At 46.4% G+C, this 22,265-nt stretch overlaps 1 protein-coding gene across 12 annotated transcripts in view; it reads right to left on the reverse strand.

Annotated features, from left to right (window-relative positions):
• Positions 1 to 22,265, reverse strand: part of LOC115191781 (GRB2-associated-binding protein 1-like) — a 68,236-nt gene that overhangs the window by 14,661 nt on the left and 31,310 nt on the right. For 10 of the 12 annotated variants that reach the window (XM_029749696.1, XM_029749695.1, XM_029749693.1 and 7 more), the window contains 3 exons: positions 3,773 to 3,901; positions 3,294 to 3,459; positions 99 to 315 (listed from right to left, as the gene is read on the reverse strand). In XM_029749696.1, coding sequence (XP_029605556.1) covers positions 99 to 315; positions 3,294 to 3,459; positions 3,773 to 3,901 — 512 coding nt within the window. Of the gene's footprint in view, positions 1 to 98; positions 316 to 3,293; positions 3,460 to 3,772; positions 3,902 to 7,656; positions 7,959 to 17,632; positions 17,866 to 22,265 lie in introns of those variants that run through there. The other 2 variants (XM_029749703.1, XM_029749704.1) reach the window with 2 other exon arrangements.

Here is a 22,265-nt window from a genome sequence, read left to right on the forward strand (position 1 = left end):
GCGGGGCGGGGGGAAGAGAGCGGGGCGTGGGGAAGAGAGCGGGGCGGGGGGAAGAGAGCGGCAGCGCTGGACTGTCATATCATGGACCCCAGACCCACCTGTTGGGCTCTGGCTTCTTGCTCTCACAGTTGACCAGCCACAGGTAGTCCTGGGGTTCGTCCAGGCTGGACTCTGAGTCCAGGTGGCGCACGCTGACCGGCTGGTAGGGAGGGGGCACGTTGGTCAGCATGGCCGGAGGACCCCCCAGGCCAGGGTGAGGGGGCATGTCCACCACAGAGCCACTGCTGGCCGCCTGGTGGGCAGCCTTTGCCGCTTCTGTGGGGAAGAAAGAGGAGGGGGGAGGGAGGGAGACAGTCAGAACATCTGTGCATTGTACACCGGAGTTAGGTCAATGTTGTTGAGAATGCTTCCATGCACAACAGTTATTACCAAAACGTACATGTTCTGTTGTGATAATATTATAGGTGTTTGTATGGTTAGATTTCTGACTTGTTTGTGTACAGAAAACAGTATGACGTTCTATAAAAGCACTACAGAGCAGCGGGATTTGTATAATGAGTTGAACACATGACAGATACCGCAAGATACATCCAGTACAAACAGGTGATGAGTCAGACTTGAAGGACACATTGTACGTACACAGGCATGCATGCTCTCTCTCGCCCTCTCTCACACACGTCTGTGAACTACGCAAATACTGACTTTCAAATCTTCACAATCAATGATTACGCATGAGAAATACAACCATGAAATTAGAATGTAGCATCACATGTACATTACAGTTTGAGGGAATTTACTGAGGGAAATATAAACCCAAATGCTTCCTTTCTTCCTACAGCTACTGTATCTGCCAATGTTATTCACACCATTAATACTGAGCTGTATTGTTATCCAAATCTGTTTTGCCTTTTTAATCCCAACCACGGCCAGAGAGCATTTCCTCAAGGTCTCTGCCTTGTCCTTCTCCATGTAGGTCTGTGTGGAGACGGCTGTGTGGAGACGACTGTGCTTGGTTGTGCTCTATTCATAACCTACTCTCTGCCTGCATTACTCCCCGCCTACACTTCTCAGTGTACACACACAAACAGTCTTTGAGCGGCTCCCTAAGTGCTCAAGCTCAAGGATAGGCACCCTGAGATGACAGCTGCTCTCTGAATCTTTACTCTCTTCCTCTCGTCCCATCCCGCTCTTCCTCTCCTCCACGGTTTTCTCTTGTACACCCTCTCCCTCAATCGCGCCCCAATCAGTCACTATTCTCCTGCTTTCTCCTGTGCACTCTCCTTCTCTCCCTCAATCACTCCCTATACATTGCATCCCTTCATCTCGTCTCTTCTCCCCATTCCCCTCCTCAGTTCTCTCCCTCCCGCTCTGCCCTCCTACTCTCACTCACTCTCTCCATCCCCTTGTTTGTCTGTCTTATGTGCGGCGTCACCCAGGCAGCAGGAAAATCCCTTTCCTCCTTAATCTCCCCCTCCCACACCGCTGGTTTACAGCCCTGCTGCTCCAGCCCCCTCCACTCGCTGACATTTCCCCAGCCACGGCGCACCCTCGCCTGGGCGCGGGAGTGGGCTGAACTGTCCCCTCTTTGTTTGTGCTGTATGATCAGCGAGCGAGACTTCGCGAGGCACAGAGAGCAGTAGCCAAGGCCCCTCTGCAACATGAGAGCCACACCGCTCCACCACAGACATCTGCATGGGTATTAAGACAAACTTGCTGCTGGAACCCATAATAAACTCAACCTTCCAAAATGGCCCCATAGATAATATGTTGTGGTTGAAGTTACACTAGAACAGAGAGGGTAGGATGCAGCCACAACACCGAGGAAGGAGTGAAGCTGACCTTGTTGGATACATGGTCTCCCTGTTGTCATAGATGTAGTGGGTACTGCTGATATCATAGTCCAGGACATTTCTCCTCGACTAGGGCCTCTAAATGGTTCCCTAACATTCTGATTAAACCCACATGCATTACAATATTGAGTTTAGATTGTAGGGTCCATTTCTGCAACTCAACCATGGCCTAAAATTAGCACGCGCCAGCTGCAAAATGCAGGTAGATTTTGGCATTGGTTTTGTTTCATAGCTGGTAAATGAGTCGCACAAAGTCAAAGAACTACGAATCATATATAGCCGATCCCACCTCTGCTGCAACACTGCCTGGGCTGGAGGCTGTGCGCACCTGAAGAGTGAAAGATTCATTTTTAGAAGCGCTACGCACAGGCATAAACATTGGTCTAATTTACCAAAAAATGTAAGTCTACTGATGTGAGACTTTGTCCTTGTGTTTCTTGGCCATTTGCATTGTTTTGTTCACAAGCTAGGTTGTTTTTCTATGTTTGAGTTTCAACAGCTAGAGAAGACAAGACAACTCTTCTAGTCAGACTCAATCTCACAGGCACAAACATGAAGACTGGAGTCGCGTTACCACGGTAACCCCCCGTTCTTAAAGGGACAGGAACTTTGTCTCATCAGTGATATTTTGGTTAAAAATGTCATTAATATACCACATTACTTCTTACTAGTAATACATGTATTGTTTTAGAACCATTACAAAGCATGCTCATCCGTTTTGAGTGGCTGGCAGATTTTTCCATCTAAAAACACATTGAGGTCATTTTAGGCCCTGAACTCGACAGTACCTCCCATGTCAGCTGAGAGGGAAGTTCAGGTCCGGAGGCACCTGTATGTGGCCCCCACTGATGACGGTGGGAATGGATGTAGAAAGAGGAACTCTAAATAAACCACAATTCTGGTTTGGTGGGCCCCACTCACTCGCTTTTCCCTGAGTAAGCGCGCGCATGCGAACGAAGTAACGAATGTGAGAGAACAAATGAGAGGGAGAACAAATGAGTGACAGAAAGACCGCGAGAGAAAACAAACGAGAGAGCAACTGAAAAAGGGGGAACAATAAAGGTAGAGAAGGAGAGAAAGTGGCAGTGGGGCTCAGCTTAGGGGGGAGGGGGGGGCACACAATGCTTTAATTATACAGTACAGGGAAACATGTGGTAACGTGAACCCACCTGAAGACACGGCTCATTAGGCCTCATTAAGCCTGTGCTGGAAACAAAGGCCGCTTGGCACACCGTGTCCAAACCTACACTACACCAGGATGTGATCATTATGTGAGAGTAATACGTGTGGGGAAAGACTACCGTTTTCTCATGCATATGACTGTTCTGTTGCATTTCTGCGTTTCTCTCTTTTCTCATTGTATAGACACATCTCAGTTCCTCTCGTGTGTGCGTGCCTGCGCAGGGATGTGTACGGTACGTGTGTGTGTAGCTTCATCATTACCGTCGTCCGTGGGGTTGAAGCCGCAGATGTCACAGATGTAGCGGACCCACTTGTTCATGTCGTCCTCCGTGTCGGCCACCAGGTAGAAGACGCGGTCGATGGTCTTGATGTCGAAGATGAAGCTGTGCTCCAGGTCCTTCTTGTTGAACGTGAGCCCTGCGTCCACCTGTGGGGGGGGTTTTAGCGTTAGCATGTAGCTGTAGCATTACCAACCACATAACAATAGGGCTTAGCATTAGCACGTAGCATTACAAACAATAGGGGTAGTAATATCCATTGTAGCCACAGCAGCTATAAGCCACTGTCAATGTCATTACTGTTATAACTGCCTTTTAGCAGTATTAGCTAGTGGTACTGTAGCATTACTAGAACCATTAGTTTTCCCTGATCACGTGACCTGACAAAAACGTATCACATAACTAGGGTCCAGAGTAACAAACTCCGGGCCCTAATCAGCCGTAGCATAAGTAGTGTTTCACCTGTTCACACAGGTTGAGGTCGATCACGCGGATGGGCTTCTTGGCGTGGTCATTCTTGTAGTACTCCAGCACGTCTGGGTCGCCCGAGAGACGGCCACTGCGGAGAACAAACCACCGCTTCTTCCATGCCTGCAGAGAGAGGGGAGACAGGAGACATTTTCATGTTGATCTGTTCCCATATCATCCCTTACTTAAATATTCCACAGTACACCCATAAAACCTCCCCCACCCCCCCTTGAAAAGCTTAACAAACAACAACCCATATTTTTGGGCATGGCCTTGTCCTAGAGTGGCTCAGGGGACCAGAGAAGAGCGAGAGAGCGAAAGAGGGACAGAGGGAGACGGACCGAGAGAGAAAGGTCACTGTGTGTTCGCTCATACGGCCCCATTCCTGGCTGACCACAGGCTGGACAGGGGCTTTGTTTTTCCACCCTGGCCTCTCTGTGTGCTTCTCTCTAGCCCTCCCTCCCTCTCCATCGCTCTTTCCTCTGGTCCTGTAAGCCACACAAGGACAGGCCTGTGTTCAAAATTCCCCCTCTTCTTATATCCCAATCCATCCCTCTCCCTCCCTCTACAGCCTCTCCATCTCTCGCCTCTGAGCCCCACTAGGACAGACAAGCCAGAACTATGTGTCTGGAACACCAAGAGCCCACAGTCACCACAGACAGACATAGTTTGGTCTGGTTAGGTCTAGTAGCCCGACTGTGGAAGAGCACAACCAACTACTCTAAAAAGGGCCACAGGCAATTAGGATTTGTCCTCCATCTGTCTAGGAGACACAGGTTCTGTCCGAAATGGCACCCTATTCCCTATATAGTGCCCAACTTTTAACCAGGGCCTATAGGGAATAGGGTTCCATTTGGTACACAGCCACAGAGCTTCCAAGGCAGCTAGGGTTTAAACACAGGGCAGAAGACCCAGACAATGGGATATAGCATAGAAAAATAATCTAAATAGAAACCCATTCCATTTCTATGGCAGACTTAAGACTGTGGGATGGATTAGGTTGACAATGTGGAGTGGTTTTGTTTTAGTTCCACAAAGACAGTAAGAATAAATCCCGGGTGTCAATGATCGTCAGGCACTACCATCCGAAAGTCAGTCAGAGGGAACGAGACAGAACCAAGTGAGATGTCTAAACAGGAGTCCGCTCTCTAATGCTTTTATTTTTACAAATGAGGCCCGGCCCATCTAGATGTCTTTTCACCTGAACTGTGTAGCTTAAACTTATAATGTGGTTAACTTGTTGAATGAAACCTGCTCCCTGAACTAGGAGAAGCTAACTCAAGGATAAGCAGGACTAAAAAGCACATCATGAAAACAAACTGTGGCTAATTGCTATGAGCCACCAACTCTGATTTGCTGAGTCACTTATGCTAAGCTTGAGTTTTTTGGAAGGATTCATTCCCGGATTGCAGCTTTAAATTGTGCTTAATCAATCCGCTTCAGGTTGAGCAATACTGTGGAGCAAAATAGACTGCCTATCAAATGGACACTTGATAGAGGTATTGAACATTGAACAGTGAAAATGGATACAAAAGATGACAAACAGAAAACAAATGCTATTCATGGAATTTCAAACAAGTAGGGGAAACCAAACCAGTAGAAAAACAACTCCCCTTGGAGATCAGAGCCCTTGCCTCACCCAAACACAGCCAGCAACGGCCTGTGAGGAATGCAAACTAAAAGCTTTGTTGTTGTTTTTTCGGGTTAAGATTTTAACCGGATTAACAATGCTGTGTTTTTTTCGCCCTCCCTTCAATTGTTTTTCCATCCACAGAGTTCCCTTTGTTAGCGGGCCAAGCTCCGGGTAGGGACGAACAGCCAGGAGGAGAGGAGAGAGAGCTCCGGGTGGGAAGAACAGCCAGGAGGAGGGGAGAGAGAGCTCCGGGTGGGAAGACCAGCCAGGAGGAGGGGAGAGAGAGCTCCGGGTGGGAAGAACAGCCAGGAGGAGAGGAGAGAGAGCTCCGGGTGGGAAGACCAGCCAGGAGGAGGGGAGAGAGAGCTCCGGGTGGGAAGAACAGCCAGGAGGAGAGAGAGCATCGTCCTGCTGTTCTATTCTGTCAACAGGAGAGCCGACCTTGGAGAAATAAACAGGCTGGCTGAAGGAGGAACTTTACATGGGCGTGCGCACACACACACACACACACACCCACACACACACACACACACGCGGGCGTGTGCAGCCGTGCACAGCAGAAACGCAAACACACGTTCATACACACACCCTTTGCAATTCTAATAGGCCTACATTCATGGCACAACCCGGCAAAAACCCTAACACTCCTTGAAGTAAACATGCCGCGCAGGGTTCAAGAGGTCTGCATGACCCCGCCCCGCTCCCACACAGTACGCTCCACAAGAAGCTGAAAATATCAACCCCATTTAATAATCACTGTTTATTCAACCATAAAACATGAACAACCAAAAACAGCCTCCAGATAACAATACACAGAGCAACTAACCCAGTCTGTGTAGAACTGGTCTGGTCCAGCATGAACAGCAGCCTAACCTAACCCAAGCAGCACACATTAGCATGTTGTTGTTGCGCTGCTCTGTTGCGGTCAGACAAAAGAGGAGGGCGACCCCTCTCTCTGTTACATGACAAAGCATTCTGGGCTCAGGTTACCCTGTGGGGACACAGACAGTGCCATGGGGTGAGGTTACAGCGGGGGAGAGAAAGAGCGAGAGGACAGTAGGTTACACTGGGGGAGAGAAAGAGCGAGAGGACAGTAGGTTACACTGGGGGAGAGAAAGAGCGAGAGGACAGTAGGTTACACTGGGGGAGAGAAAGAGCGAGAGGACAGTAGGTTACACTGGGGGAGAGAAAGAGCGAGAGGACAGTAGGTTACACTGGGGAAGAGAAAGAGCGAGAGGACAGTAGGTTACACTGGGGGAGAGAAAGAGCGAGAGGACAGGCCAGGCCTGAGTCGTGTTCATTTTTGCTAAGCATTTCTTATTGGACAAGCTCAGGTAGTCCCTTCCCGTTTCAGTACTTTTTCTACCGTTTAGTGCCTAATGGAAACGACCCTGGTTTAAACAGACACGGGGACATTTGACAGATGCTCTTATCCAGAGCAACTTACAGGAACAATTAGGGTTAAGTGCCTTGCTCAAGGGCACGTCGACAGATTTTTCACCTAGTTGGCTTGGGGATTCGAACCAGAGACCTTTCAGTTACAAGCCCAAAACTCTTAGCCACTAGGCTACCTGCCGCCCTGCTGCTGTCCATAGTAACAGCTGGTCTGACTAGTTTCAATGGTGCTGGTTAAGAGCTTGTTGAAGAAGGCTTGTTTGAGTGGTGCTTCATTGCAGCTTCAACACAGAGTGAGTTTTGCAAGCCTACTTGATTAAGGGGTGCTTTTCCCATATTAGCAGATAGTGTGTAGGGGTGGGAGGAAAATGGTCAGGGATGGAAAGCTGTGTGAGAACATGAGCAATGAGAATCACTCTCAAAAGCTCTCTTTCTCCACTGACCCACACATGTGGCCATTCCATTCATCACACCTCTACTCTAGTTAAATCTTAGCTAAACTGGTCCCTGTAAACCCCTGCCAGGTTCCTATTCAGTGAAACTGCACGCAACCAGAAATGCCACTGGTGTCTCCAGCCAGACAGCCAATGGCATCTCGCTGACACATACTTTCTATTGTCAGTGGAAAACAGTCCAAAAAGCTCTTCACAACAACCACACATGACAGTGACTGATGCACACGGTAGCTGAATAGCAGCACTGTTAGACAATAACTCTGTCCACAGACCTAGCCTGGTTCCAGATCAGTTTGTGTGGTCTTGCCAACTCTTATGGCCCTTGTTGTGACAATTACCATAAGAGATGGCAAGACAGCACAAATAGATCTGGAACCAGGCCAGCACAGACCTACCTTGTGCTATTGATCGTGAAAAGGTCAGCAGAGGCAATGAGGACTCTAGCAGTGCTGAACCCCTGTTACTGTCCTCTCCTCCATTGTAGTCAATGAGGCACAGAACAGTCAATAATCCAATAGTCCCCAAACTGATCTGAGAGCAGTCGTTACTGATCACAGAACACAGCTAATCCAGGTTGGTCTACTTCACAAGGCCCAAGACGATAGAGTAGATGTCAACTGATCACAAATCAGTCCTTACATACAACCAATCAAACAATCCAAGTAGTAACCAAGTGTGTGTTGACTCTTCACTGTCCGGGGGAGTGGAGTGGGACGAGACAGGAGGAGCCCCTGGTGCAGCAGCTGTCCCCCCCTCCTCCCTCTCCCCAAGCGCCCTCCCCTGCCCTCTGATAGGGTGTGATGCAGGAAGAGATCCCTGTGCCCGCTCCAGCCTCCAGCCAGACAGAGACACCATTGAGGGGACGACCGGGAGGGCTGGATGGGGGAATGCCATCCGAGTGGAGTCACACTGTTGCCATCAGGGCCCCACTGACCCAGAGACAGAGGAGAGGGGGGAGAAGGGGAGAGAGATGGAGTGTCAGAGGGAGATGGATGAACAGTATAGAGAGAGAAGAGAGAGGTAAAGGAGGAAGAAGACAAGAGTGAGTGAGAAAAGGAAAGAGGGAGAGAGAAAGCTAATACAATAGACTTGAAGCACTTTACCACATTGGGGGTTTCCCCCCATTGAAGACTGGTTATGGGGTGTGGTGGGTGAATCAGAGTGACAGGGACAGACATTAGGGAAGGGGGTAACAGTGGGTGGGGCACGGGGCCCTCAACCGCCACATTCCTGGCTATGGCCTTGGCCCTGCCCTCCTATCCAGAGAACAGTGGCCTTTGTTGGGCTTGACTTTATTAAGCTGCCCCCTGGAATATCTGGAGCTCCAGGGCTCCAGTCTCAACCTTCTGCCTGATAGATAGGGGCCACAAGGGGCCCAGAGTTTTAGAGATTCCCAACTACCCAATCGTCTGCCCATACATATGTATTTATATACTGGAGTCTTGACATATCTACTGCTGTACATACGATGCAGTAGATCTTGTGTAAATTCATGCAGTGTACATACTTATATATTGAATTTGGATTACTGTTACAGTGCTGTTTGGCTGTTAATTGTATTCGTGCTGATATTTCTTGATTTCCAGTGTAAAAAAAAAGAAAAAAAAGATTGTTTATTATGACATTTTACTGCATTGTTAGGAGCTAGTAACAAACGTTTCTCTGCATCCGCTACATCTGATAAACTGTGTATGCGACCAATAAACTTTGATTTGATTACTGTACCAACACTGACATACTGGGAAGTTGGCAACAATACCAACCCATCATACAGCTTGATGTAGCCTAGCATCTGGTTTATTATAGTGATACACACAGACCCAGATTAAAACCAAATAATACCAACCCATCATACAGCATGATGTAGCCTAGCGTCTGGTTTATTATAGTGATACACACAGACCCAGATTAAAACCAAACAATACCAACCCATCATACAGCATGATGTAGCCTAGCGTCTGGTTTATTATAGTGATACACACAGACCCAGATTAACACCACTCCTGTACTTAGTGTTTATAATGGAGAAACTTCTTTGAAAGCTATTTAAAGTAGTCCAAGCGTAGGCTTAATCTCTGTGCAACCGCCCTCGACTGTTCTAACATACTAACGTCTATTACATAGTCTAACTGTGGCACCTCTCATAATAAACAACCAAATGATGTAACAGTGAAAGTGGAGGATAAGAGCACCAGCTGGTTGGGGAGTTCCACCGAGCTCTATTCCTAATCAAAGAATGTTTTGGAAGGGGAAGAAGAATGGGACATTATGCCGCCATTGAGGACAGTGATTAATGACATTCTCCGGTACTGTAGCTAGAAATGAGGCCAGACAGCTGGAGGAGCTGGCTAGTGTTTAACAGCCGTGAGACGGCAGCGCCTTGGAGTAGGACTGCTGCCGATCTAGGATCAGTTTCACCTTTTAGATAGATCTTAATGAATATGATTACATACAGGCCAGACCTGGATCCTAGATCATTGTTCCTACTCTGAGATACTATGTGAATACGGGCCCAGCAACATAATATTCTATATATTCTTTATCATTGCTAACTACATAGTAGCTTCTTCTTGCACTTACGAGGGCTAATTCTATTGCAATTAAAAAAGGTAGCTAATGCACCTGAAGAGCCTTTAAGAGCACCGATGGCTACGGATGGTCCTCCAGGGTAGATAAATGGCACACTTAAACACATCCACATACTCTACATATCTAATGGTTTGGGAGTTAAAGCTAGAATCCTTAATTGCGTTAATCATTTTTGGTCTTATAAATGAATGATATATACCGATTAACTTAGTTCAACTGTCAACCCATCAGCACCCAAAATATCAGCTTGTTTTACTCCAATGTTTGTTAACTAAGTAAATGTAAACAAACAAGCCTCAAAACATGGTTAAAACTATCATTTTGATACCATGGCTGGTCAGTCCTTGCATCCATAGCTCTATGAATGAGAGTGGTTCTACTTCTTTAGGTCCATTCCTTAACAAAACAGAGGCGGGTGGAGGCTTTATTGTTTCAAACGAATAGTTCAGCTTTAAGCAAGGCAGGCCTTGGGCTTTTTGGATGCCTGCCACAGTAGCATTTGGAGCAAAAGAGAGAACCGTCAATTGAACATATAGGACGGTGTTGTTCCTAGGATACCAGCGCCAGCGACTGGCTAGCAGGCGAAAGGTGACGCTGAAGTCATTTGTAAGTGTGAAATGGGCCCTGGCTCGTGTGCCAACGAGGTCTAATGTGGCACAGCGTGTGCCCTGCTGGACCGTCAGACTCATTGGGCTGGAACAGCGGAGTCGAGTCCATTTGGAACGACAACAGGAGGCACTAACCACATAGCCACTGCTAACCATAAGCTCTTGGGTTGGTCCTAATAGTGGAAACTGACAGTGTTTGGTAGGACATGTCAGGGATTTAGCCATGGTGCTAGTCTTGCGGGGGAAATTAGCTGTCTACTATATAGCTGTTACAGCAAACTTTAGCTTGGTTGCCTCTTCTTAAAAGGGCCTACCTGCACATTGAACAGATATTCCCACATTGAGCCAGGTGGTGAATGGTTCAGGGGGTGTGTTAAGATGTCAGCAGCTCAAACAAGGAGTAATCAACTGACTCACCCAGGCATGAGCCAAGAACAGGAGATACACACAAAGAAGACCGAAAACAAACTTGGCACTGGAATCGGATATGCACTACAGTAAACCAGGAAATGAACTTGAAGGGTTTAATCGGTCTTGATAAGTGTAGCGAACCAACGTAACACCACGAGACGAATCATAACCCACTGACTGACTGGGTTACATAACTGATTACAGAGGTTACTGGGGCTGTTTGTGTAGGAATTTGTGACCAGAGCCCGGCTGTCCCAACTCCATATATAAACACACACAGCTGCTACCTTTGAGAGGAAGGACTAAGCCAGACACGCTGGCTTGTGTTCAGTGTGTGTCACAAACATGTCAGGGCAGAGTCCCGGGCAACCACCCCTCGTGCTGCTGGCACTGCCACCAACACAGGGTTACAGTGTCTGTCAGCTGCGGCGTTCTGCCTAGCTACAACCCAGTCAGACAGTCAACAACCACCTCTCACCTGCTCCATTATGTTTAACACTGCAGGCCTATGCTGCCTAGTGAAAGCACGTGGGTTGGTACAATATGAAAACAAAAATCAAGGCCAAGTTTACATTCTTTGAAATGTTGTCATTTAGCAGACACTCATACAGAGCGACTTACTGTAGTGAGTACATACAAGTCTCGTAAAAAGTAGATAATTACTGTTTTAAGGAAATAAGGTTGCAATCTACAAAGGCAATTGACCGCTGAAAACGTTGCCATTGCCTCACCTTTCAAAGTACATCAATTAAATGCATCGTAATGGCTGAGACTCAGTTTCTGCAGGGGAGTGATGTCACTCACTATTGAAGCTATGGTAAACCCTAACCAACCTCAGCCACATCAAAAGCCACTTTCCTCATTTCCCCATCTAGTCATTACCAGATGGATTGGGATTCCCTTCCTTCCCACTTCCCAGTTGCTCCAAGGGCCAGAATAGGTCATACTGCCTCTGCCTAGATGATACTCCAGGAGGTGGAAACTGCATGAGGTCTAAAGGCTCACACGCCCTGTGGTTATCTCTGGGCTATTATGTCTGAGCAGCCGGGCTAATGGGTTAAGCAAGTGTCGTAGTGGAGAGCATTACCCCTCTGGTCCAGTGTTCTCTCCCTCTCTTTCCCTCTCTCTGGGTCAAAACAAGAGCATATGTTAACTTTAAATGGATGGAGCAGCTATGTTTTTTATGGTCTCTCTCCTACACTCAAGACAGCAGGTGCCTCACAAAATATCCCTTTCTCTCAGTCCCCCTTTCTTCGTTCAGCCATTGTGTGTGCTTAGTAAGGGGTGAGGGGAGGTCAGATTGTTTTACGGTCTTGACCTGAATAATTATGTAATTGTAAACCATCTTTTCTCTTAAGAGTTTCAAAGGGAGAGACTGACAAAAGAGCAGCGTATTAAAGTCTGTTGATTTATGAAAGGAAACGTCTGGATGATAGTGTCCTGAACCCTTTGCTCCCATGACTGAGTCAGTTGTCAGTATTAGCCTGGAACTATCCCTTACTCAGATTGTTGTTAGCATTAGCATAGAACTCTCTGCTTAAAATCAGACTTGTGGAATGCAATAGACTTATTCTGTTTTTCTGGGTTTGGTATTAGCAAAATCATGGGGCTAACAGCAATTACGCATTTGTAGCATAGCATTGGCACAACTCACATGTTATTAGCATTATAATAGCCTAGCTCCCTCAGTGACTCTGGTGTGGTTGTTAGCAGTATAAGCCTAGCATAGCTCCCTCAGTGACTTTGGGTGTGTTAGCATTTAGCGCTGGGCCCAGCAAAGGCAATCTTGGCGGAGGTGGGATGGAGAAAGAGGGAGAGAGAGCGAGAGAGGGCGCCGGGGGCGTGTGACCTGCAGCCAGCTGCACTGACTCATCCCCGGCTGGGAACAGCCTCTCCGTTTGTTCCTCTGAAAACAGCTTCTATCCAAGCCCAGAGAGACAGAGGAGAGGAGGAGAGAACCCGAGAGAGACAGGACAAAACCAGAGAGGAGGCAGGAGTGAGCATGGAGAAGGAGGGAGGGAGAGGAAACGAGTGGAGAGGGGAGAAGAGGTCAGGGTATCGATGATGCCATAACAAATAACAAGATGGCTTGGTGACACTAACAAAGAACAGGGTTACATATTTTCAGGCCGGTCAGTCTGCAGACAGTGACTGCTTTTCTTCCAGACTAGGTCACTTGGAGGTGACGTACGGCCAAACCCCTCTCATATGGACTACATAGCCTAACCTAACCCATAAAGAAACAATGAACAGTCCAAGGGGAAAAGACCAGGCAGAGACCCAACCCAGAGAGATACAGTTGATGTCGGAAGTTTACATACACCTTAGCCAAATACATTTAAACTCAGTTTTTCACAATTCCTAACATTTAATCCTAGTAAAAATTCCCTGTCTTAGGTCAGCTAGGATCCCCACTTTATTTTAAGAATGTAAAATGTCAGAATAACAGTGGAGAGAATGATTTATTTCAGCTTTTATTTCTTTCATCACATTCCCAGTGGGTCAGAAGTTTACATACAGTCAATTAGTATTTGGTAGCATTGCCTTTAAATTGTTTAACTTGGGTCAAATGTTTCAGGTAGCCTTCCACAAGCTTCTCACAATAAGTTGGGTGAATTTTGGCCCATTTCTTCTGACAGAGCTGGTGTAGATTCGTAGGCCTCCTTGCTCACACTCTTTTTCAGTTCTGCCCACAAATTTTCTATAGGATTGAGGTCAGGGCTTTGTGATGGCCACTCCAATACCTTGACTTTGTTGTCCTTAAGCCATTTTGCCACAACTTTGGAAGTATGCTTGGGGTCATTGTCCATTTGGAAGACCCATTTGTGACCAAGTTTTAACTTTCTGACTGATGTCTTGAGATGTTGCTTCAACATAGCCACAATTTTCCTGCCTCATGATGCCATCTATTTTGTGAAGTGCACCAGTCCCTCCTGCAGCAAAGCACCCCCACAACATGATGCTGCCACCCCCGTGCTTCACGGTTGGGATTGTGTTCTTCGGCTTGCAAGCCTCCCCCTTTTTCCTCCAAACATAACGATGGTCATTATGGCCAAACAGTTCTATTTTTGTTTCATCAGACCAGAGGACATTTCTCCAAAAAGTACGATCTTTGTCCCCATGTGCAGTTGCAAACCGTAGTCTGGCTTTTTTATGACGGTTTTGGAGCGGCCTTTCAGGTTATGTCGATATAGGACTCGTTTAACTGTGGATATAGATACTTTTGTACCTGTTTCCTCCAGCATCGTCACAAAGTCCTTTGCTGTTGTTCTGGGATTGATTTGCACTTTTTGCACCAAAGTACGTTCATCTCCAGGAGACAGAACGCGTCTCCTTCCTGAGTGGTATGACGGCTGCGTGGTCCCATGGTGTTTATACTTGTGTACTATTGTTTGTACAGATGAATATGGTACCTTCAGGCGTTTGGAAATGCACCCAAGGATGGACTTGTGTAGGTCTCCAATTTTTCTTCTGAGGTCTTGGCTGATTTCTTTAGATTTTCCCATGATGGCAAGCAAAGACGCACTGAGTTTGAAGGTAGGCCATGAAATACATCCACAGGTACACCTCCAATTGGTGTCATTTAGCCTATCAGGAGCATCTAAAGCCATGACATAATTTTCTGGAATTTTCCAAGCTGTTTAAAGGCACAGTCAACTTAGTGTAGGTAAACTTCTGACCCACTGTAATTGTGATACAGTGAATTATAAGTGAAATAATCTGTCAGTAAACAATTGTTGGAAAAATTACTTGTGTCATGTAAAAGTAGATGTCCCAACCGACTTGCCAAAACTATAGTTAGTTAACATAAATTTGTGGAGTGGTTGAAAAACGAGTTAATGGCTCCAACCTATGTGTATGTAAACTTCTGACTTCAACTGCATCTCTCTAGCCCTGACTAACAGTAGCAGCCTCTGTTCCAGCCATGTGTTGTGGTGAAGAGTGGAGTCTTGTGGGAGAGAGGCAGCCAGGGAGAAAGGAGCAGGGAGCTAGTTGAGGCGTCAGGTGCGGTAACCTGAGAACAAAGCGTTCTTCAGCTGCCACCCCCCATTCGACAACAACCTCCTCTCAGCTCTGCCTGTAAACCAAACTATTAACTTGTTCCTCTCTCCCTCCCGCTCTCCATCTCGCTCCCTCTACCTTGAACAAACAGGTCTGTTTGTTCTCAAGTCGGGTTCCGCTCCAGCACCAGGATAGAAAAAGATGAGGAAAACCCAGAGAACACGTCCACGGTGAACGCACGTCATTGGCCATTCTTATTAAAAACCACACAGCGATACGCTGCAGTCATCTCTCACACGTTGGTTGGTTTGCCTCTGATTACGCTTTGCTTTTCCAGACTGTGAACGCATGAACTGTTCTTTGAAGGTCCCACAAACAAAGACGGTGCCGTGCAAATGCAGGTCATTTCAACAGAATAACACTTATTGAGATCTTGTTTGCCCAGCAAGCATGTGTTCTAATCAAGCGCGTTTCAGAGCATATGTAGCCTGGATTCTATGGGGCATTCCGGGTAGTGGAGCATTTGTTGTTTTTCTTATAGATCTGCTCATGCAGGCAGGCAGGCAGGCCACAGGACCGTTTGTGCAACAGTGCTGGGAAAAGGGAAAGAGAGTGGGAGGAGCCATTCTGGAACTTTTCCTGTTCCGTGTTCCTGACAGACGCGAGACGCATTCAGTTGCAATACTATTGGCTCTGGCATTCATCATAATGCTGTCCTCTTTAAAAGCTCAGTGTTGCAACAGGTATATAAGTCAAGCCTTCCAGTAATGACTTGGGAGAAACCAATAAAAACAGACCTGCTGGAAATAGTATTAGTAGAACTAGAAGTGAAAGCACTAGTGAGAATCAACCCCCACCACCAGATAAGGAAACATTTTTTAAATTATTATTGTAAATAGCTCTCTGCTTACTCAAAAATGTCCTGAAGCCAACCACACATTCTGAATGACGCCACAGTCCAACGTCAGGGCTTAAAAACAAATGCAATCGCGTACACCGTTGTGGTACGCCAAGCCAAATCAGCAAGGACCCCAAGGCCGTCCCAAACAATGCCCGTTCTTAAAGTAGAGTATTAGAGAGCGTCAGAGGTTTTGGCGCTCGCGGCCTTGGTGATGAGGTCTGGAGAGAGAGGGAGGTTGGGGGCACAAAAGCCTCTCTATGCTTAGCCCAGCAGCTTGCATAAATCAGTCTTTGTTTTCTGGGCATGTCTAAGATTCTTGCTGCTAAACAGCTATTTTTACATCCTCATAGGCCTCAAGAGATAATATGGCGGTCAGCGAAGGCCAGTTGACGCTCGAGCAGTGTGTATGCCCTTTGCCTGAGTGTGTCCAGGCGTCATCCCCCTCCCAGCTGGAGGGAAAGGGGACTTCCATCTGCAAGCAGGCAGGCCTGAGGTCCAGCTGCCTGGAAACTGGTGGTCAGTGGTCAGTCCCTTCTCCTGTTATCCACTGCCATCAACATGTGACCTTGGATCAGCTTTGCCTGCCAGCAACTGTCACTTTAAATCACTAGCAACAACATAACAGGTCCTGGATCTGCTTTTAAAGGCAAATTGGGCACAAAAAAGACATGAGTATGGCACCTCTAGGAGGTTTGGGGAAACAAAACAGAGTGATGATACTGGTGCTGATACATTGAACAGTGTTTTCACATAGTATTCTACTAGGGAAGGTAACTGTCAGTGTGTCGAAAGGCTATTGACAAACCACCCAACTGCCACAATGTGAGTTTATTCAAGGTTCCTCTGAAGTGAGAAAAGGCCTCCCTTGTTTCTGTTCTAATCAGTGGGAGTCGGTATGTGTCCTAACAGTCCTCCCTGGCCAGACAGGAACCCAGGGAGAGAGAAGAGAGACAGAGGTACAGGGTGCGGGCCAGCCGCCCCTGCAGACAGACACACAGAGCCAGAGAATAAGAGAGAGAAGGAAAGAGGGAAAAAGAAAGCGCCACGCGGGGGCAGGAAATGAGAGCTGGGAGCTGGAGGAGCGATGGCAGTTTGAGACCGAGGAGGGAGAGAGACCGAACAGAGAGAAAACGGTCTCTGTGCTAGCACTGTCAGCATCTGGCTCTGTCCAACCTGGCACAGTCGTTAGGGGAATTCAAAACTCATCTAAACCGCTGGTACAGTTCATGTCATAAACAGACATAGGAGGCCAAAATAAAATAGTTAAAAAGGTGGCAAGTGTTTCAGTTCACAGCTATTGTAAAGCCATTGGTTTTCAATCAGTAATAAAATACTGAGCTAACACCTCAACAAGCATGAGTGGATTTAATAGTACTCCCTCCAACAACTGAATAGAACAAACATCTGGATCTATTTGTTCAGTTATAGTAGTGTATAGCTGCCTGGTCCTCCTTTCGCCAGTCTCTCACGTCGCCCAATGTCAACGAGACAGACCCTGTCAAATACAAAGCAGCAGGAGCAGAAGCTCCAGTTACGTTGAGGGATCAGGCCAAAAAGGAGACCGCAAAACACCTCAACCACTCTGTGACCCCGTTCTTCCACCCCAAACGCCTTCCACCACAGACGAGAGAGAGTTTCAGCCCATGCTGCTCCACTGTCTCACACACACATACACACACTCCACAGGTGAGTTTCAGTCATCTCACCTGGCCTCTCCCAGCAACCCTCTTGGCAGCTTTAATCCCCTTGCACGCACACACACACACACACACACAATCTCTATGTATTAGATATTACCTCCCCTGGCTGACACACTGTGCAAACAAACACACAGGAGACCGAGCGTTCCCTTTACCGTACCTTACTAGTGCTGCGCGGGGTTTTGATGAGTCTCCTTGAGCGTCTGGTTAAAGTGTGAGTGTGTTGTTGTCTGCTCTCCTGTCTTTATGGAGAGGTGCAGTGTGTTGCGCGGGGCTGCAGTGTGACCTCTCCCTCCTCTGACTTCCTGTGTAGTGTAATCAGGTGGTCCCAGACCTCCTTAACTGCCAGCAGCACACAGCAGAAAGCAGCAGCCACCAACCCACCACTAAATCAGAGGGGGAGGGCCTGACACAGGCAGGGGTGGAGTGTGTGTGTGTGTTAAAACATTTAAATGCACCCCAACACATATATTTGGAAAGATAGTGAAACGATTACCCAAGAGCATCTCTGAAAAGCAAAACACACACACACACACACCAGTTCCCATTCCACTATAAAAGTTGATCATGTTTCATTTCACTGACATTGATGGATAACTGACTTCAGCAGTCATGGGGATAGTCTTCCTCTAATATTGACGGTCTCTTTTCCTCCTCTTTAAGAATGAGGATATGGTCATCGTTTCACACACACACACACACACACACACACACACACACACACACACACACACAACTTATCAGAACCACAACATTTTCAAAATTCTCCTCAGCACTAACAGTGACTAAAAGACAAACTGAAAGACAAAAACCTTGCTTCTGGCCAGTAACCGAAAGGTCGCTGGTAGGAATCTGCCGTTCTGCTCTTGAGCAAGGCAGTTAACGCCCAACAACAACTGCTCCCCGGGCAATTCAGAGGGGTGGAGTTAAATGCGTTAAGAGATTTCGGTTGAGCGCATTCAGTTGTGCAACTGACTAGATGTCCCCTTCCCTTTTCAGTAAGACACGTTTACATGCTTTACAAGCAGAAAAAGGTCCCTAATAATCCTGTTGTGGACAGATCTGACATCAGGCAGCCTCATGGGACTTGAATAAACGCAGAAAATTGACAAAATAAAACATTCTACTACAGTGACCGTGTTATTTTTGCAAAGAATATTCGATTCGCAGTTCAGACATAACGTTTGTATGTGACAACTACAGATAGATTTTGTACCCTGTTATGACACCAAATATGTTGTCTTCTCACACTATTCAAACCAATCAATCAATAAACAGCTTATGAAGCTCTAAGCCTATACTATAGATCACATATTGCCAACGAATAATCTTGAACTAAAAAAGCCACACATATTTTGGAATTCCTGTGCATACTTAACAACGGTTAATCAATATCCAAAAACGGGACACATTTTGTTCTGCAAACCCACACATCTTCTCTTTGTTGTGGCACCAATGTGAGGGGTTATGGTCGGGTAAACAGTGTCGCTGTGGTGTGGGAAGAATCCCGAACCTGGGGAGCTGTGTTCACATTGCCCTAAAACAAAAGGGAACCGGATCTGGTAATTCAAGTGAACGGAACTCAGGCCACCTCTCAAAATGGAGTGCTCACACCGCACAACAAATTAAGCTACCAATGTGCTGGCACATGAGTCGACAAAAATTGGCTGAAATTGACCAAGTGTGAATACTTTAAGTTCTTCCGAACACACTTCATACGAGGCTTGCGCTACCGGTGCTGGCACATACGCAGATCAAATACACAGCTGGAACGCCGAAAAAGCCCTTTACATATCCTAATAATTCAAAAGATTGCTCAGAACTTGGTGTTACATCGATTAGGACCTTAACCCAATTAAGACAATCAGATAAAGGTGTTTACGTTACTAATGCCATACTCTGCCATAATCAGTTTGATATCGAAATATTAATGTGCATGTAAACATGCCCAGTGTCACTTCTTGAGACTTTAACCCATTTCCTGAATCCTGGGCCAGCTAAGAGTCTTACTTCCTGTGCTCGGTTAGTTTCCTCCTGGGCCTGGTTGCTCGGGCTGCCACAATTACTGTATAATCGCGTAACGAACAACTGACTGAAGAGGGGACGGCCGGGCATTCATGAGGTTCAGTCCATTTCCGCAGTAACATGACCTCTAAACATGATATAACTTTGTTGATCCTTGCTGAAACAAGCAAGGTGTTGCGGCAAACAAGGATTTGGTTGCCTATGCAACACCCCCCCCCCCAAATTCTTGTTTGCCGCGACACCTTGCTTGCACAACAACTCTGCCCATGTTTAGAGGTCATGTTAATGCAGAAATGGACTGTGGCCTATGCAACACCCCCCCCCCCCCCAAGTCAGGAGCAGAGGAGAAAATGTGCACCCCCAAAAAATTATACTATTCAAATTTTTGTTAGTGAGTGCAGTCATTCCATTAACCTTCACAGGCCTAATCACAACCACAAAAAACAACATCTCAGCACTACCAGTAACTAAAAGACCAACACTTCTGCTTCTCAGGAAGACATCCACATTCCTTGCAGACAAAGAAGCAGGATTTTATTATTTTTCCAGACAGTGTCACATCTTCAGACTTCAACCAATCTCCTGAATCCTGAGCCAGCAAAGTCTTCCTTCCTGTGCAGTTTATGGTCCTGTTCCTGCACGGCCAATAAAGAGAGGTTGGAGACGGCACGGTCTGCGTGGTCGGTTTCCTCCCGGGCCTGGTCGCCAAACACTCCCCATTAACAGAGCACAGCCCCCTCTTACACTGAACAAAAATATAAACCCAAAATGTAAAGTGCTGGTCCCATGTTTCATGAGCTGAAATAAAAGATCCCAGAAATGTTTAATACACACAAAGAGCTTATTTCTCTAAAATGTTTGTTTATATCCCTGTTAGTGAGCATTTCTCCTTTGCCAAGATAATCCAGCCACATGACAGATGTGGCATATCAAGAATCTGATTAAACAGCATGGTCATTACACAGGTGCACCTTGTGCTGGGGACAATAAAAGGCCACTAAAATGTGCAGTTGTGTCACAACGCAATGCCACAGATGTCCCAAGTTGAGGGAGCGCGCAATTGTGTGTCCACCAGAGCTTGGTGTCAGGTGGATGTATTATCTTGACAAAAGGATAAAATGCTCACTAACAGGGATGTAAACAAATACGTGCACAACATTTGAGAGAAATGCATATGGAACATTTCTGAGATCTTTTATTTCAGTCAAGTAACATGAGATCAACACTTTACATGTTGTTTATATTTTCGTTCAATGTATTTGCACATTGTTACGACACTGTATATACCCATAATATGACATTTGAAACTTGAGAGTAATGTTTACTGTTCATTTCTTACTGTTTGTTACCTATTTCACTTGCTTTGGCAATATAAACATATGTTTCCCATGACAAAGAGAGAGCGAGAGAGAGCGAGACCGTGAGACTCATTTATGCTGCAGCTCTTTGCTTTTCACGAGAGTGAAAATCATAAGTCATCAAAGCGGCAATAGGGTACAGTCAGAGCCTCCATGTGGGGGGGAAAAAAATGTATATATTGGAATTATAAATTAAAGGAGAAGGTTAGGCTACAATGACCAAGTACAACAGTAGGCTGCTACATTTATATTCTAAACGGAGTTGTTTGTAACTGTGTAGGACTCGCGCTATACTATTAGTCTACTATAGAACACGTCTGATTGGTTGGTTGCGGTCGCTCGTCTCTCCCTCCCTCCTCCCTGTTCCCCATGTCACTCGCTTACACTCACAGTAGCCCCCCCCCACACACACACACACACACACACACACACACACACACACACACACACACACACACGGCCCCTGCTAGAGCGTCACCTCTCTACCTCCTCTCTTTATCAGCTCCGTTGCTAAGTGAAAATGGACACTTCCGCGGTGCGCTGTTTATTACTGATCGTTTCCTAAACCAATGAAGATGTCCAGTGAATGCAGGATGTGCAATTTGTTGACACCACAACACAGTAAAGTCTTGGATACACATTATCCTGAATGTTAATTATTAAAAACATCTGTTAAATTCACTGCTCTGTGTTGCTTGTTCACAGTGTGTCATTTCATAGCAAATTGTCAGAGGCTCTCGTGTTGTTACGTCACCAAAACACTCTTACTGAGGGGAGTTACTGGGGCGGACTGTGGCCCTCAAGTCCACCAGTGTCGACTGACTGGTATGAAATGGACTAGCATGAACTGAACAAAGAGTTCATATTTAAAACCAAACACAGATTTCACTTTGTTGATAATTGATTGAAACAGGGGGCTAGGTAAGAGAGTGGAGGCTTTGCCTGCCTTTAACAGAATATTCTATGGGCACAAAGTCTACGCGCTCATTTAGAACACATACGAGGGGCAAGGCGATTTTTGTCCAAGTAGAATACGAGTGGCCCTCTAAAAAAAAAGGCACACAGCGAGTGACGTTGCCAAGCACCCAGGGAGTGGTCACGCATGACAGTCTAGACCGCAGCTCTGTGCAGATTGACTAAGGTGCTTGCTTTTTATACCTTCTCACCTTCTTTCCATCACTGCATAAATTGCCCTGTTTAACTGGCTAATTTGAGGCATTACAATGAAACAGGAAAAAGAAATACATTTCAGCCAACCCATCGTGATTAACCAGACATTGGGTCAGTTATAAAACTTCAGTTCAAACTAATTTTGCTTCCAATAAAAACCTCTCCCACATCACAAGCAGGAGAAAAGAAAACCGTATTTGAAAACCACAAATGGGGGGATGGGGACGACTACCACATCCA

This window comes from Salmo trutta, chromosome 4 (genome assembly GCF_901001165.1).
Source record: "Salmo trutta chromosome 4, fSalTru1.1, whole genome shotgun sequence".
Lineage (NCBI taxonomy): Eukaryota > Metazoa > Chordata > Actinopteri > Salmoniformes > Salmonidae > Salmo > Salmo trutta.